General features: G+C 55.8%; 1 protein-coding gene across 1 annotated transcript; it reads right to left on the reverse strand.

Annotated features, from left to right (window-relative positions):
• Positions 1 to 2,507: 2,507 nt before the first annotated feature.
• sirt6 (sirtuin 6) lies at positions 2,508 to 11,351 on the reverse strand. The gene is made up of 8 exons (XM_069185906.1): positions 11,008 to 11,351; positions 10,405 to 10,532; positions 8,472 to 8,654; positions 8,330 to 8,389; positions 6,282 to 6,377; positions 5,989 to 6,069; positions 4,415 to 4,538; positions 2,508 to 4,106 (listed from the first exon to the last, which is right to left on the reverse strand). The coding sequence occupies exons 1-8, from the start codon at positions 11,071 to 11,073 to the stop codon at positions 3,609 to 3,611; spliced, it is 1,236 nt and encodes a 411-aa protein (XP_069042007.1). The 5' UTR covers positions 11,074 to 11,351; the 3' UTR covers positions 2,508 to 3,608.
• Positions 11,352 to 15,213: the final 3,862 nt, after the last annotated feature.

Genomic DNA, 15,213 nt, shown 5'->3' on the forward strand with positions numbered 1-15,213 from the left:
AAAGGTGTCTGTGTGTGCGTAGTACCAGCTTTCCGCCTGCACACATTCCAATAGATTTATAGCCATTATCCAAAACATTGAAATCACTCTGATGTGATAAAGTCACAGAATGCAGTTTCATTTACAGTGTAGTGCAGCTTGATACGCACTTGCTTTCCCTTGGGAACAATTTAATTGGCTCTCGCATTCTCTCTGCACCGCAGTGAGGTTACCGGCAGGACAACTGCGTTCTGAACGCCAGACAGGTTCCTCGTTCTCCAGGCTGATGGGAGGAGGGATCCATCAGAACACCTCTGATAACTGTTCACGTCTGAGAAAGACCAGCAGGAGCCTCCCTGTGGGATTCCTCGCCGGAATGCACGAGCTTTAGAGCTTCAAAGCAAAAGGCATCTGTTAGTTTTTTCTGTGTAGTGATCTGGGAGAGTATTTATATTAATATTGGAACCCATGTGCAGCACTGGAAGAAGGAAACAAGCATGATGTACTGTGACGGTAGACCACCTTCTCTCGGGAATCTGCTGTATCGAATCACTTCTGTAACTCCAATTAATTGCACAAACCTGTAAGTCAACAGGCACAGGGCTGGAATCTGCAATCGCAGCCCGTCAGGATCAATCAGGCAGAAGCGTCAGCGAGCGTGTGGAGCCGGTGCAAGACTGCGAACAGACTTGGGTCTCCTGGGGGGGAAGGGGGTCTTCTGTACAGCCAGTCTGTAGCGCTGGGTGTGAAGTGATTCCTGTCACAGTTGCTAATGAGGCAGAGCGCCTTTGGACACCAGCACCCTCCTTAACTCCCTGAAGATCCCTCCAGCTCCTCTGACGATCTCCCTCCATCTTCCTCCACCCCCTCTGAAGATCCCCTTCTCTCTCCCTCCAGCCCCTCTGACGATCCCCCTCTCTCTCCCTCCAGCTCCTCTGACGATCTCCCTCTCTCTCCCTCCAGCCCCTCTGAAGATCCCTCTCTCCCTCCAGCCCCTCTGAAGATCTCCCTCTCTCTCCCTCCAGCCCCTCTGACGATCCCCCTCTCTCTCCCTCCAGCCCCTCTGAAGATCTCCCTCTCTCTCCCTCCAGCCCCTCTGAAGATCCCCCTCTCTCTCCCTCCAGCCCCTCTGACGATCCCCCTCTCTCTCCCTCCAGCCCCTCTGACGATCCCCCTCTCTCTCCCTCCAGCCCCTCTGACGATCCCCCTCTCTCCCCTCCAGCCCCTCTGACGATCTCCCTCTCTCCCTCCAGCCCCTCTGACGATCCCCCTCTCTCCCTCCAGCCCCTCTGAAGATCCCCCTCTCTCTCCCTCCAGCCCCTCTGAAGATCTCCCTCTCCCTCCAGCCCCTCTGAAGATCTCCCTCTCTCTCCCTCCAGCCCCTCTGAAGATCTCCCTCTCTCTCCCTCCAGCCCCTCTGAAGATCTCCCTCTCTCTCCCTCCAGCCCCTCTGAAGATCTCCCTCTCTCTCCCTCCAGCCCCTCTGAAGATCCCCCTCTCTCCCTCCAGCTCCTCTGACGATCTCCCTCTCTCCCTCCAGCTCCTCTGACGATCCCCCTCTCTCTCCCTCCAGCCCCTCTGACGATCCCTCTCTCCCTCCAGCCCCTCTGACGATCTCCCTCTCTCTCCCTCCAGCCCCTCTGACGATCCCCCTCTCTCCCTCCAGCCCCTCTGAAGATCTCCCTCCAGCCCCTCTGAAGATCTCCCTCTCTCTCCCTCCAGCCCCTCTGAAGATCCCCCTCTCTCTCCCTCCAGCTTCCCTGAAGATCCCTCTCTCTCTTCCTCCAGCTTCCCTGAAGATCCCTCTCTCTCTCCCTCCAGCCCCTCTGACGATCCCCCTCTCTCCCTCCAGATCCTCTGAAGATCCCCCTCTCTCCCTCCAGCCTCTCTGAAGATCTCCCTCCCTCCAGCCTCTCTGAAGATCTCCCTCCCTCCAGCCTCTCTGAAGATCTCCCTCCCTCCAGCCTCTCTGAAGATCTCCCTCCATCTTCCTCCACCCCCTCTGACGATCCCTCTCTCTCTCCCTCCAGCCCCTCTGACGATCCCTCTCTCTCTCCCTCCAGCCCCTCTGAAGATCCCTCTCTCTCTCCCTCCAGCCCCTCTGAAGATCCCCCTCTCTCTCCCTCCAGCCCCTCTGACGATCCCCCTCTCTCTCCCTCCAGCTCCTCTGAAGATCCCCCTCTTTTCTTCTCTCACTCTGAAGCCCCTCAAAAACAACACTGTACTTCACAGCCAGGAGAGCAAGAAAAATTCCAGATAGAAAAACAACCGAGATTAATCTTGCCTGGGAAATACATCTATTATAACAAATGGACCAGTAAGGTGTCCCTCTAAACATTATTAAATACATTTTAAGCGCAGGAAAGTAGTTTTAGGAACTTATTCAAGTGCAATTCAGAAACTAAAGATGAAAGATAAACTAAAGCTCTTGTAAAGAATAAGAAAGAATAAGTTGATTTTTTGAGGGAATGAGACTTGTGCTTCTGACACACAGCTTTAACACGAAGAATGCAATTCTAGAACAAAACTGTAAACAATCTGTAGAGATTTATTACAAACCCATAAAACAGAAACAATACAAAATTATACTAATAAAACAGAGTGGAGCAGGAAAGGTGTAGCGTAAAATAGCACCACCTGCTGGGCCAGTCCGACATCGCACTGTCCTCGGCTCGACTCCCGCCAAGCCTGCTGTCAGAACAGGGCTGAGCAAGGGCCCGGCGATGGCCTTTTTTTGCGAAACTTTCTTTTTCCGTTTTGAGGGATGGGAACAGAGGCTTCCGAAAAATTCGGACAGACTTGTTAAAGTTTCAGGTTTACTGTGGTAGGTCTGTGTGATGTCTTTGCAGCTTTCCATTAAAGACAAACTAACCCCCCCTTCCCCAGTTCAGGGGTACGTTATAACAGCCCCATCCTGGCCACAGCAGTGGCAGCACAGACACGTATCCCAGAGTGCCGCACAGCGCCCCTGTGTTAAGGAAGTGTTATGATGAGGAGCCGCGCGTCTGTGTGAGACCTGCAGGCGAGGATCAGCTGTGTCCAGAGGCTCACGGCCCACAGAGGGGATGCAGCACCTGGTGCTGCCCGCAGAACCGGCTGGTGGCCCTACTGTTGTATTACAAGGGGCCGCATAGCTGGACTGCAACCCCTCCAGTACCCTCTGGCCAAAGCCGGGGTAGCTGGGGTCACAACCTCTTTACCCGCTCCGCAGCAGGTCTGGAGAGATGAGGCATCGCGACAGGCAGCACCCCCACGCCACCCCGCGAGCCCCACTGCTCCAGCAGCAGAGATCAGGCATCAGGGGCAGGACAGGTGCAGCTCTCTCTCATTCACACCACAGCCAGCTCGCAGCTGCCCAGGCCAGCCATAAGGGGGGCGCTGCCAGGCAGCTTGGTCAGTTCTACAACCCTGCAGGAACCCACCAATCACGGTCACAGCTGGCTAACAAGATGACCAGACTGGAACCATGAGGCTCTGGAGAATTGGGCCCAAGTCACGCCGTGGGCCAGACAGCGGCCCCTGCACTGGTCCAGTACCGCATGTTGCCGTATACACCAGTCTACGCTTTGCTGTACCATGGTGCACTGGACTCGCCTGTGCAGCTCCATGAGTGTCCTGAGGAGGGCGCTCTAGGCCAGCAGTGGCTTTGCTCTCTTGCAGAGGGGAGGGCAGCCTGTGCTGTCAGGGTGGCAGGGGGAAGGGGGACCGTTGTGCACCCCGTTGAGGGAGGTGTCCTTCCCCGGCGTCTCCTGCTCGGCGCTCTTATGTCGCGTCACCTCGTCTTCTGTCGCTGGATGTCTCTCTGCCGTTTTCAGCTGGAGGGAATCGTCTGGCTCCTCCTTCTTGCTCCCCGTGGCCTCCTCTGTCTTCACCTCCGCGCCCGTGCTCTCCCGGCTCTCTCTCTTCAGGGCTCCGAGCTCCACACCGGCCTCCTGCTTCAGCGCGAGGGGGGCGGTAAGGGGGGGTTTGAAGTCATCAGCATGGGACTTCGTTTCCCCGGCAACATCGGTGGACTGCTCGCACACCACAGGCCCCTCCCACTCGGGAATCTCCAGCCCCATGTGCTTCATCAGCTGGGTCATGACCTCGTCCACGTAACCATGGATAAGCAGGTCAGCGTGCTTGTCCTGGGGCAGGGGCAGAAGGACAGAGGGTGAACCACGTTCAAACAGACCAGACAGAGTCAGTGTCAAAGTCATACTGTCAGCCAAGTAACAGATTCTCAGTCAGTCAAGGTTTCAGGAGGCCAGCATGGTGGGCAGTATCTCCCAGGAAGCCAGTCAATGTCCAGCCAGCATGCAGGACAGTGTATGGTCAGCTAGCCAGCCAGCAGGATGTCCAGCGCGTTGGACAGTGTTCAGTCAGCTAGCCAGCCAATTGACTGGCCAGCGTGCTGGACAGTGTCCGGTCAGTGTCCGGTCAGCCTGTGACTCACGTGCTTGGTGGGCTGCAGGTTGACGATGACCAGCCTGCCCCCCTTGCGCTTGGTGATGAGCGGCAAGTTCCCGCTGGGCCTGATCTGCAGGGAGGTGCCCAAGGTCACGGCCAGGTCAGCCCGCCTGCACACAGCAACACACAGCACAACGGTCAACGTTGGTCACACCCAAAGGTGGGGAGACATTCAGTGCATCTCTCTCGTTTGTTAGATGGTAACTGATTAATCCGAGGGTCCTATCAGCGTTTCCCTGAAAAAAAACATGGTATCGGTTTCGGCATCATGGCAGGACATCTTGTTCCACACTCCCACAACCCTTTGTGTCAGAAGGGCCTCCTGTTGCTGCTAGCAGAGCCGGGAGACTGACAGAGCGCTCTCTCCACACTGCAGCTCACAGCTCCATCAGACCTGAGCGCCATCAGCACGCTGCGCCCCAGGAAACTGATTCCCGAGTGGAGCAGACAGGCGAGGTGCAGCACCGGAGGAAACCTGCGCTGAAGCAGTGCAGAGCTCATCTCAGGCGAGCTCTGCCTAGGAGGCGAGAGCAGGGGGCAGAGAATTCATCACCCTCCAGCGCTCGTGCTCTTTGTCTGCCTGTGCGCAAGGAGGCACAAGAAGATACATCTCCGCGGTTTGCCGCCGCCGCGGTCTCCCGCGGACACCCCCCTCCTTCGCCGCGAGCTCATCCCTGAGCCGCAGCCGCGCAGCTGCAGCGAACGATGCGATCAAGGGGCCGCAACACCGGGCCTCGTTCCGAAGAAGCACCCCGCCTGCTGGGAACGAACAATCACCGGCAGGAGGGGATTCGACAGCCATGCAGCGAGAAAACAAGATGGAGGATGAGGAAACTCCCGTGTTTGTGGTTGTGAGTGGGGAGGAACAGGGGTGCAGGCTACACTCACCGAACTGCAGTACCCCCTCTACTGCTACTGCCGCCCTGGGCCCTGAGCTACTAATTCACCCTAACTAACCCTTTAAGTTCTTCAGATCTCCTTGTCCCCTGTGGGTTTCACGGTTGTGTGCTGTCCATAACAAAACCTGCAATGGCTCAGGAGCTCCACAGCTAGACGCATTTACAACGGTCTCTTGCCGAAAACCTCATCACAAACGTGCGAAATCCACCCTTCGCTGACGTGACCTGCTGTGGGACACGGTGAGGCAGGCGTCAGTCCTGAAGACAATTCACAGGGCAGAGAAAGATAGAGGACAGCTCTGCATGGTTCAGCTGGGGCACACGGGGAAGGACAGACACTCCAGCAGGACAGACAGCAGCTCAGTGACCCAGCGATCACACCCCGGCTCCTCGATGGAGAGGACAGACTGGACCTGGTGCAGGACCGGTCCACTGTGTCCAGAGAGGGACAGCAGCTCAGTGACCCAGCTGAGGGAGCTGGGACAGCCACCGGGCCTGGGGATGCTGACACTGGGACACCATGGCAATGGCACCCTGCAGCCCGGTGCTGGCCCGTGGCTGGTGGACTGACAGATGTGCCCTCTTCTACTGGTATTCTCACACTTAACACCCTGCTGCTCCTCTCTCCCCTCCCCATCCCGACTCCTGCCCTCTGCCTCACCTGCAGGCCTCGTCGGCACGGTTGAGGTCCTTGTCCGGCAGGGCGTCCTCCCAGTCCAGGATGGTGCCAATCAGCTTCCCCCTGCAGGCGAACAGACGCGCAGGTTTCAGATCCCACAAGACTACACTGCCAGTGCGTCCAGGTGTCCAGACAGCATGGTCAGCCCACGGCCAGCAGACACCGCGGTCCTCACGCGGCATAGTGCAGCGAGACCGCGCGGTCAGCAGTGTGACTATATAGCGCAGCTAGCACATGACTAGTGGACAGCATGTCCAATGTACAGCAAGAGTTACCTGCAGGTGCGCAGCCCCCTGGAGCGAGACACCTCACAGTGGCGGCCTGTGGGCTTCAGACCCATCGTCCCGATGACAGTGTTCCTCACGTACTGCCTGCAAGCCACAACACAGTGTCAGCACAGGCCTGCCCTCGCCCTCCGGCCCCCTCTGCCAGTGGCCCCGCTCACGCCCTCTGGCCCCCTGCTGCCTGTGGCCCTCCTCACACCCTCCGGCTGCCTGTGGCCACACTCTCCACCCCTCTGCCTGTGACCATGCCCTCCACCCACCACCCGCCGCCTGTGGCCACGCCCTCCAGCCCCCGCTGCCTTGCACACTGTTGAGGTCGACGCACAGCACACAGTGAGCCTGCACTCAGTACCAGTGACTACAGAGGTAGAGAGTGGGCACCACAGGGAGAGGACTGGGGGCATGAGGGGGCAGAGACAGAGATAGAGAGTGGACACCACAGGGAGAGGACTGGGGGCAGGAGGGAGCAGACAGAGGTAGAGAGTGGGCACCACAGGGAGAGGACTGGGGGCAGGAGGGGGCAGAGACAGAGGTAGAGAGTGGGCACCACAGGGAGAGGACTGGGGGCAGGAGGGAGCAGAGACAGAGGTAGAGAGTGGGCACCACAGGGAGAGGACTGGGGGCAGGAGGGGGCAGAGACAGAGGTAGAGAGTGGACACCACAGGGAGAGGACTGGGGGCAGGAGGGAGCAGAGACAGAGGTAGAGAGTGGGCACCACAGGGAGAGGACTGGGGGCAGGAGGGAGCAGAGACAGAGGTAGAGAGTGGGCACCACAGGGAGAAGACTGGGGGCAGGAGGGGGCAGAGACAGAGGTAGAGAGTGGGCACCACAGGGAGAGGACTGGGGGCAGGAGGGGGCAGAGACAGAGGTAGAGAGTGGGCACCACAGGGAGAGGACTGGGGGCAGGAGGGAGCAGAGACAGAGATAGAGAGTGGACACCACAGGGAGAAGACTGGGGGCAGGAGGGGGCAGAGACAGAGGTAGAGAGTGGGCACCACAGGGAGAGGACTGGGGGCAGGAGGGAGCAGAGACAGAGATAGAGAGTGGACACCACAGGGAGAGGACTGGGGGCAGGAGGGAGCAGAGACAGAGGTAGAGAGTGGACACCACAGGGAGAGGACTAGGGGCAGGAGGGAGCAGAGACAGAGGTAGAGAGTGGGCACCACAGGGAGAAGACTGGGGGCAGGAGGGGGCAGAGACAGAGGTAGAGAGTGGGCACCACAGGGAGAGGACTGGGGGCAGGAGGGAGCAGAGACAGAGATAGAGAGTGGACACCACAGGGAGAGGACTGGGGGCAGGAGGGAGCAGAGACAGAGGTAGAGAGTGGACACCACAGGGAGAGGACTAGGGGCAGGAGGGAGCAGAGACAGAGGTAGAGAGTGGGCACCACAGGGAGAAGACTGGGGGCAGGAGGGGGCAGAGACAGAGGTAGAGAGTGGGCACCACAGGGAGAGGACTGGGGGCAGGAGGGAGCAGAGACAGAGATAGAGAGTGGGCACCACAGGGAGAGGACTGGGGGCAGGAGGGGGCAGAGACAGAGATAGAGAGTGGACACCACAGGGAGAGGACTGGGGGCAGGAGGGAGCAGAGACAGAGGTAGAGAGTGGGCACCACAGGGAGAGGACTGGGGGCAGGAGGGGCCAGAGACAGAGGTAGAGAGTGGGCACCTCAGGGAGAGGACTGGGGGCAGGAGGGAGCAGAGACAGAGGTAGAGAGTGGGCACCACAGGGAGAGGACTGGGGGCATGAGGGGGCAGAGACAGAGATAGAGAGTGGGCACCACAGGGAGAAGACTGGGGGCAGGAGGGGGCAGAGACAGAGGTAGAGAGTGGGCACCACAGGGAGAGGACTGGGGGCAGGAGGGGGCAGAGACAGAGGTAGAGAGTGGGCACCACAGGGAGAGGACTGGGGGCAGGAGGGGCCAGAGACAGAGGTAGAGAGTGGGCACCTCAGGGAGAGGACTGGGGGCAGGAGGGAGCAGAGACAGAGGTAGAGAGTGGGCACCACAGGGAGAGGACTGCGGGAGGTGAGAAGACATACTTGCCACACTTCATACACTCCTCCACGAACATGTTGCCATGGAGCTCGGACAGCAGGTCCCTGCGGAGAGAGACAGCGGTCAGACTCGGAGGGAGCGCGAGGCCGGCCGGCGAGGGCAGGGTGCGCTAGCCAGCTCTGCTACCTGGGGAAGCCGGAGCGCATGTGCAGGCCGTCCACGTTCTGGCTGACGAGGTACTTGAGGTAGCCGGCTCTCTGCAGGGCCAGCAGCGCCATGTGTGTCCGGCTGGGCCGCGCCTCCTCGAAGGTGGTGTTGAACTTGGGTGACTCGCCTCGCTCCTCCATCGTCCACACACCGTTTGGGCCCCTGCGAGACAGCGAGACTGATTAGGCCACAATGTAGACATAGTGGGGGGGGGGTGGGGACGCATTAGGCTGTGACACAGGCCTAGTGGGGGGGTTGGGGGAGGCGTTAGGCTGTGACACAGATGTAACAGGGGGGTGGGGACGCCACAGAACACCTGCCCTGAGTCCCACCAATCAATAATCAATTAAGCAACCAATTACTCTCCCAGCAGCTCTTCCTGCCTGTGACACACACAGCTCCTGCCCGAGAGGACAGCGCGCCATCAGCGTTCGCTCGACTGCGTCCGCCCGCCAGCCTCGCCCCCAGCGACCCGGGCGCGGGCCTCGCGCTCCGCCAACGCTCGCCGGGGGGGCCGATGAGGCAGTGACCGGGCCCCCCCTGCGTGTGCACCAGGCACACGGCCCCACACGCGACCGGCACACACGCCAGCGCCCGGGAAACGGTCCCCGGCGTCACACCCCCCTCTCCGCACCCTGCTGGCCCAAAAGTAGGCTCTCCTCAAACTTAATAAAAAAAAATACACTCTTGGAAAATACCCTTTCTGCACAACAAGACACACCTCAAGAATTTAAGACATGAAAACGTTAAGTACATCTTTTTCTATAGCCTTTTTATACAAGAATGACTCCATGTGTCTGTTGCCATCTGTGTGTCTAACTCAGACCCAGACTGACCTGCATCTGTCTCCATGGCAACCCTAGAGCCAGCCAGAACAGCAGGGGCGCCACCATGGGGAACTGCCTCCCCCTGGTGGTTATAAAGCAGCACAGCAGCTAAGGGACCCACTGGCGGCTACCCTTCCTCTTAATTGAACGAATAATAATAATACAGAGATGAACTGTGCAAACATTAAGGGGTACAAAGAGGGATGGGAGACTGGGGTACAAAACAACAAAACGATAAACACCTTGGAAATTTCTCCACGATGCCCGAGACGTTTCCCCCACGGCTCCGGCAGCCGAGGTCCCGACTCTCTGGGCTCATTAAAAATCCCAGGGCCCTTAACAATCATGGCCTCCTAATAACCCCCCTCTCTGAACTGGCTTCATTACTCTCCTCCCCACTGAGAGCTGATGTGTGGGGAGCGTTCTGGCGCACTATGGCTGCCGTCGCATCATCCAGGTGGGGCTGCACATTGGTGGTGCTGGAGGGGATCCCCATTACCTGTAAAGTGCTTTGAGTGGAGTGTCCGGAAAAGCGCTATATAAGTGTGAGGAATTATTATTATTATTATTATTATTGTGTTAACTGGCTCTTCACAGTATCTGCAGACACATCTACTCATCCTGGCTGCTTCCCTGCTGGCTACACGCTTCAGCAGTCAAAGGACCCGTCAGCACAGCAGAGCCGGGCCGGTACAGAACACCTCCCTGGACCCGTCAGCACCACAGAGCCGGGCCGGTACAGAACACCTCCCTGGACCCATCAGCACCACAGAGCCAGACCTGTACAGAACACCTCCCTGGACCTGTCAGCACCACAGAGCCGGGCCGGTACAGAACACCTCCCTGGACCCGTCAGCACCACAGAGCCGGGCCGGTACAGAACACCTCCCGGGACCCGTCAGCACAGCAGAGCAGGGCCGGTACAGAACACCTCCCTGGACCTGTCAGCACCACAGAGCCGGGCCGGTACAGAACACCTCCCTGGACCTGTCAGCACCACAGAGCCGGGTCAGTACAGAACATCTCCCTGCACCCGCTGGGCCGGTACAGAACCTCAGCATGGTGTCCGGCAGGTGGGTGCGTACCTGAAGTCCGGGATGCCGCAGGAGGTGCTGATCCCAGCACCAGAGTGGACCACCATGTATCGGGACTCGCGGACCAGCCGGGCCAGCTCCCGAACCTTCTCCTGCAGCTCCTCCTGGCTGTCAAACACCTGCACGCAAGGAGAGGGGGAGACTCAGACTCACAGGAACAGCCTGGGACACAGCGGGACCTGTGCCCTCAGAACCGCAGCGCCCAACCCGAACCGGAACCGGAACCGGAACCCCAGCCTCGCCCCCGAGGGTTAAAAGCTTTTCCCCCCAGAACTTGGTACGTGTTTCAGGTTAATGCTGTTAATACTAGCGCTACAGCTGCTGTATAACACATCTCAGTTTTTAACTCCAGATACTGGTGAAGTATCCCAGGGATGTCCAGCCCTGCTCTAACAGAACATCTCTCCAGCCGCCGGGCTGCACAGAACCGCCGCCTGTCAGTCAGTGCAGGAGCTCACACGGCCGCTGTCCAGTAACACGCCGGACACCGGCGCTTTGTTGCTTCCGCCGGCGCTGTGCTCACAGGTAAACAAGTCCCTCCAGTTCTCCGCTACAGGAAAGTCCGAGGCTGCGGCCTAGCTTTCGGGCTCTTACCTCCGGGAGACCGCAGATGCCTTTGTCCGGATAGGGAGAGAGTCCCGCCGCGTAGTTAACAGACATGGCCCTGCGCCCTGTAGCTATGGGACTGCGGCTCTAAACAGTCACGTATCTTTTTTTTGTGTGCTTAAAATCATAAACTTAATGCTCTGGTTGTGACTATTGTTAACAGTTCGCGCTAGCACATCAATACAACACCCGCCCCCCTCGTCCCTACGTCATCGGGGCGTCGCCGACGTAAGCACGCATCGGGGGGCGTGTCCATCAGGGGGAGGGGCCAAGAGGCAGGAGACGCTCCCCTGTTCCCGACAGCAGCCGAAACCCCGGTTTAACTTTCCCCTTGACTGAGGTTTCGGAAAAGCGATCAAAATATTTTATTCTGTATTTTGTTTAAATTGATTGTATACATACGCCTACTTTATAAGAAGTTACTACTTATAATTTTACTACTTTAACTACTCTTAGTTCTATTCATTATAATAATACACTGTTTGAGTACACCTGTAGACCTGTATTGCTAATCAATAGTAGCGAATAGACCAGAGGATCTCAACCAGCTGTTTTTCAAAGGAAGACAGGGCGGCTTGATCCACACTTTGTACCAAGTACGACCTCCTGGTGGTAGTTCTCACGCAGTTCTGTTCGCCGGGATGTGTTTTTGTGTCTTTCTAAGATCTTTTTGTCAACTGACACGAAGAGAGATGCTCTCTGTGCTCATATGGGGTCTCGAAGTCACGCCAGGCACTGGACCCGCCCCCTCAGGCTCCGCCCCCTCTTGCAGCTGATTGGTCGAATCAGGAGCGAGACAGGCGAGCCCAGCGAGCTCGAGCCCGGCTCGAGTCTCCCCTCTCCTCAGCCGTCAGCGAGAGGTGGCGCGCGACGCAGGTGCGTACAGTACGACTCTTGAATTTAGTTTAAATTTACTAACATTACTACAACTGTATTTCGCGTCTTGTGTTGTCTAGTGCCTAGGAATGTGAGTACTCCGCACATACTGTTCCCAGCACGGTTAACTTTGTAAAGTATTTTTGTAGAAATTAATTCCTAAGGCACGTATTACACCAGACGTGTTCTTATACCACATCTAACAGTGCTCGATTCTTCTGTGAATTAAAAAAACAAAAGGCAGTTATTTTTGTAAGAAAGCCTTTGTATTTCCCATAAAGTTTGAGTTGTTTTCACCCTTAAGTGTCAGAAAGTATATCTACAACGAGATTAAAAAAAGTCTATTGGTCTATTGACTATACAGTTAAACCATACAGTATGTGTTTCTTTCTGTTTTTCCTTTAGGATCTGAGAGTGGTTGAGCTACAGAGCCTACAGGATGAAGAGTCTTAAGGCCAAGTTTAAAAAGAATGAAGTAAGAGAGACACACACTCACAATGTCACACACACAGACATAGACAACAACCGACACAGTCACACACAGACAGACATGCACATACACAATAACCAATAAAGACAGACAGTCACACACGTACATACATAGACAATAACCAACCCAGTCACATAAATACACATATGTACACGAACTGATATAACTGACACTGAGACACACAGTCACACACATACACGCACATAGACAATAACCAACATAGTCGGACTCACACATACACACACAGATAGACAATAACAAACACAGTCACATACGCACATAAACAATAACCTGGATAGATAGACACACACAGTCACACACGTACACGCACAGACAGACAATAATCTACAAGATCAGACTCACACGTACACGCACAGACACAGACAATAATCTACAAGATCAGACTCACACTTACACGCACAGACACAGACAATAACCTACAAGATCAAACTCACATGTACACGCACAGACACAGACAATAACCTACAAGATCAGACTCAACCACACACACAGACACAGACAATAACCTACAAGATCAGACTCACACGTACACGCACAGACACAGACAATAACGAGCAAGATCAGACTCAACCACACGCACAGACACAGACAATAACCAACAAGATCAAACTCACACGTACACACACAGACACAGACACTTACAAACAAGATCATACTCACACGTACACGCACAGACACAGACAATAACGAGCAGGATCAGACTCAACCACACACACAGGCACAGACAATAACCAACACAGTCAGGCTCACACGTACACGCACAGACACAGACAGTTACCGACACAGACACGCACAACTGTTCTCCGGACCCGGAGCCATTATCTCAGCTCTGTCCTTGTACAGTAACTCTCTGGTGTTCCTCTGCCTTCCAAGCATTTTCACACACAGGCTTGATGAGCAATCTGTTAGTCCACACTTAAGGAATGACATTAAGTGGGCAGACCAAGGTCATATATTTTTTTCAAAGTGGTATAATATGTATCCTGTTTAAAAAAGTTTCCATCAGTTTATGTGTGTGGTGCCTCGTGCTGTAACCATTCGCCAGGTGTGCTGGGTATTGTCAGTGCTCTCAGTATCAGTTACTGGGCTCCGAAGCTACACCGTGCTGGTCTGTGTGGGGCGACCGGGGCAGAAAGGGGTGTCTGTGTCTCTGGCAGCTGTGAGCCAGGCTGGGTTCGACTTCAAAACAGCTCTTGTAACCAGACCTCGGTGCCGTTCCTGAATTATTCAGACTGCTGAGGGCAGGTGTGTGTGTGTGTGTGTGTGTGTGTGTGTGTGTGTGTGTGTGTGCAGGTCTGCCTGCGTTTCCGCGGCCCTGATCTCAGACAATATCTCAATGGAGGCAGAGACTCCTGAGAAACAGACATTTATAAACTCAATGTCTTCTTTTGCAAAATCTAAAAGTGACAGACTTATTTGGGTCTGTTTTCTTTCTGTGTTGAGGCTGACTCTTGGCATAGTGGAAAGTAGTGAATAAAACAGAACAAGAGTCAAAGGAAGTGGTCCTGTTGTATAGAAATATGAAGGTGTGTGCATGTGTACATAATAATAATTGAATTAATAGTTTCTTACACTTATATAGCGCTTTTCTGGACACTCCACTCAGAGCTTTTTACGGTCAATGGGGATCCACTCCAACACCACCAGTGTGCAGCCCCACCTGGATGATGCACCAGTCTGCTCCCCACACACCAGCTCTCAGTGGGGAGGAGTGATTGAGCCAGTTCAGAGATGGGGATTATTAGGAGGCCATGACTGGTAAAGGCCAGGGGGAAATTTGGCCAGGACACTGGGGTTACACCCCTACTCTTTTCGAGAGTCACCCTGGGATTTTTAATGACCACAGAGAGTCAGGACCTCAGTTTTCTGAAGGACGGTGCCTTTTTACAGTATAGTGTCCCTGTCACTATACTGGGGCATCAGGACCCACACAGACTGCAGGGTGAGCGCCCCCTGCTGGCCCCACTAACACCCCTTCTAGCAGCAACCTTAGTTTTTCCCAGGAGTCTCCCATCCAGGTATTGACCAGGCTCACACCTGTTGGGCTCCAGTGGGCAGCCAGCTGGGAGCTGCAGGGTGGCGCGCGCGCGTGTGTGTGTGTGTGTGTGTGTGTGTCTGTCTGTCTGTCTGTCTGTCTGTCTGTCTGTCTGTCTGTCTGTCTGTCTGTCTGTCTGTCTGTCTGTCTCACCCTGAGCTCCACTGCCACACAGCTCCGAGAAGAAGAGTCACTCCGGCACGTTTCGCACAGGCACCACTGTCTGCAGTCACTCCTCAGGCATATGTGTTGCTCTTTTTTGCTGCTGGAGGTTGGCCTTGTGAAACCATACTACTTCACCTGCCACCCTCCTACTCGGCTCCATTGCAGATTTTCTTCAACCAGTTCCCCACTTGTTCAAGTGCCAAGCAGCAGGATCTGCACTATGACACTGGTGCCGGTTGGGTCAGAGTCCTGGAGAGGAGCAGAGGCTGTAAGGGAGCCTATTGAACCTAATTACAGCACGTGCTCATGAGAAAGCATGCAGTCTAGTTGTAAGGAATGTAAAATGGGGGAAAAAATCCTGTTTTTTGCCTGATGCAAGCGATGGACTCATCCCAGTCACTGCACCAATCCTGCGGTGCCAACTCACCAGACGTCCCCGTCTGAGCAATGTGAGTGGGCAAAGCAGAAACCCAAAATGACAAAACCTGAACTGAACCCATAAACGGCAGAAGTGGGGGAGCCCGGAGTTGGGGTGATTGCGTCTGTGCGGGGGGCAGGAGAGTGGCTGAGACAGGCCTTGCCTGCAGGCACTCAGACTGCAGTGGCA

Source organism: Lepisosteus oculatus, chromosome 29, assembly GCF_040954835.1.
Source record: "Lepisosteus oculatus isolate fLepOcu1 chromosome 29, fLepOcu1.hap2, whole genome shotgun sequence".
NCBI lineage: Eukaryota > Metazoa > Chordata > Actinopteri > Semionotiformes > Lepisosteidae > Lepisosteus > Lepisosteus oculatus.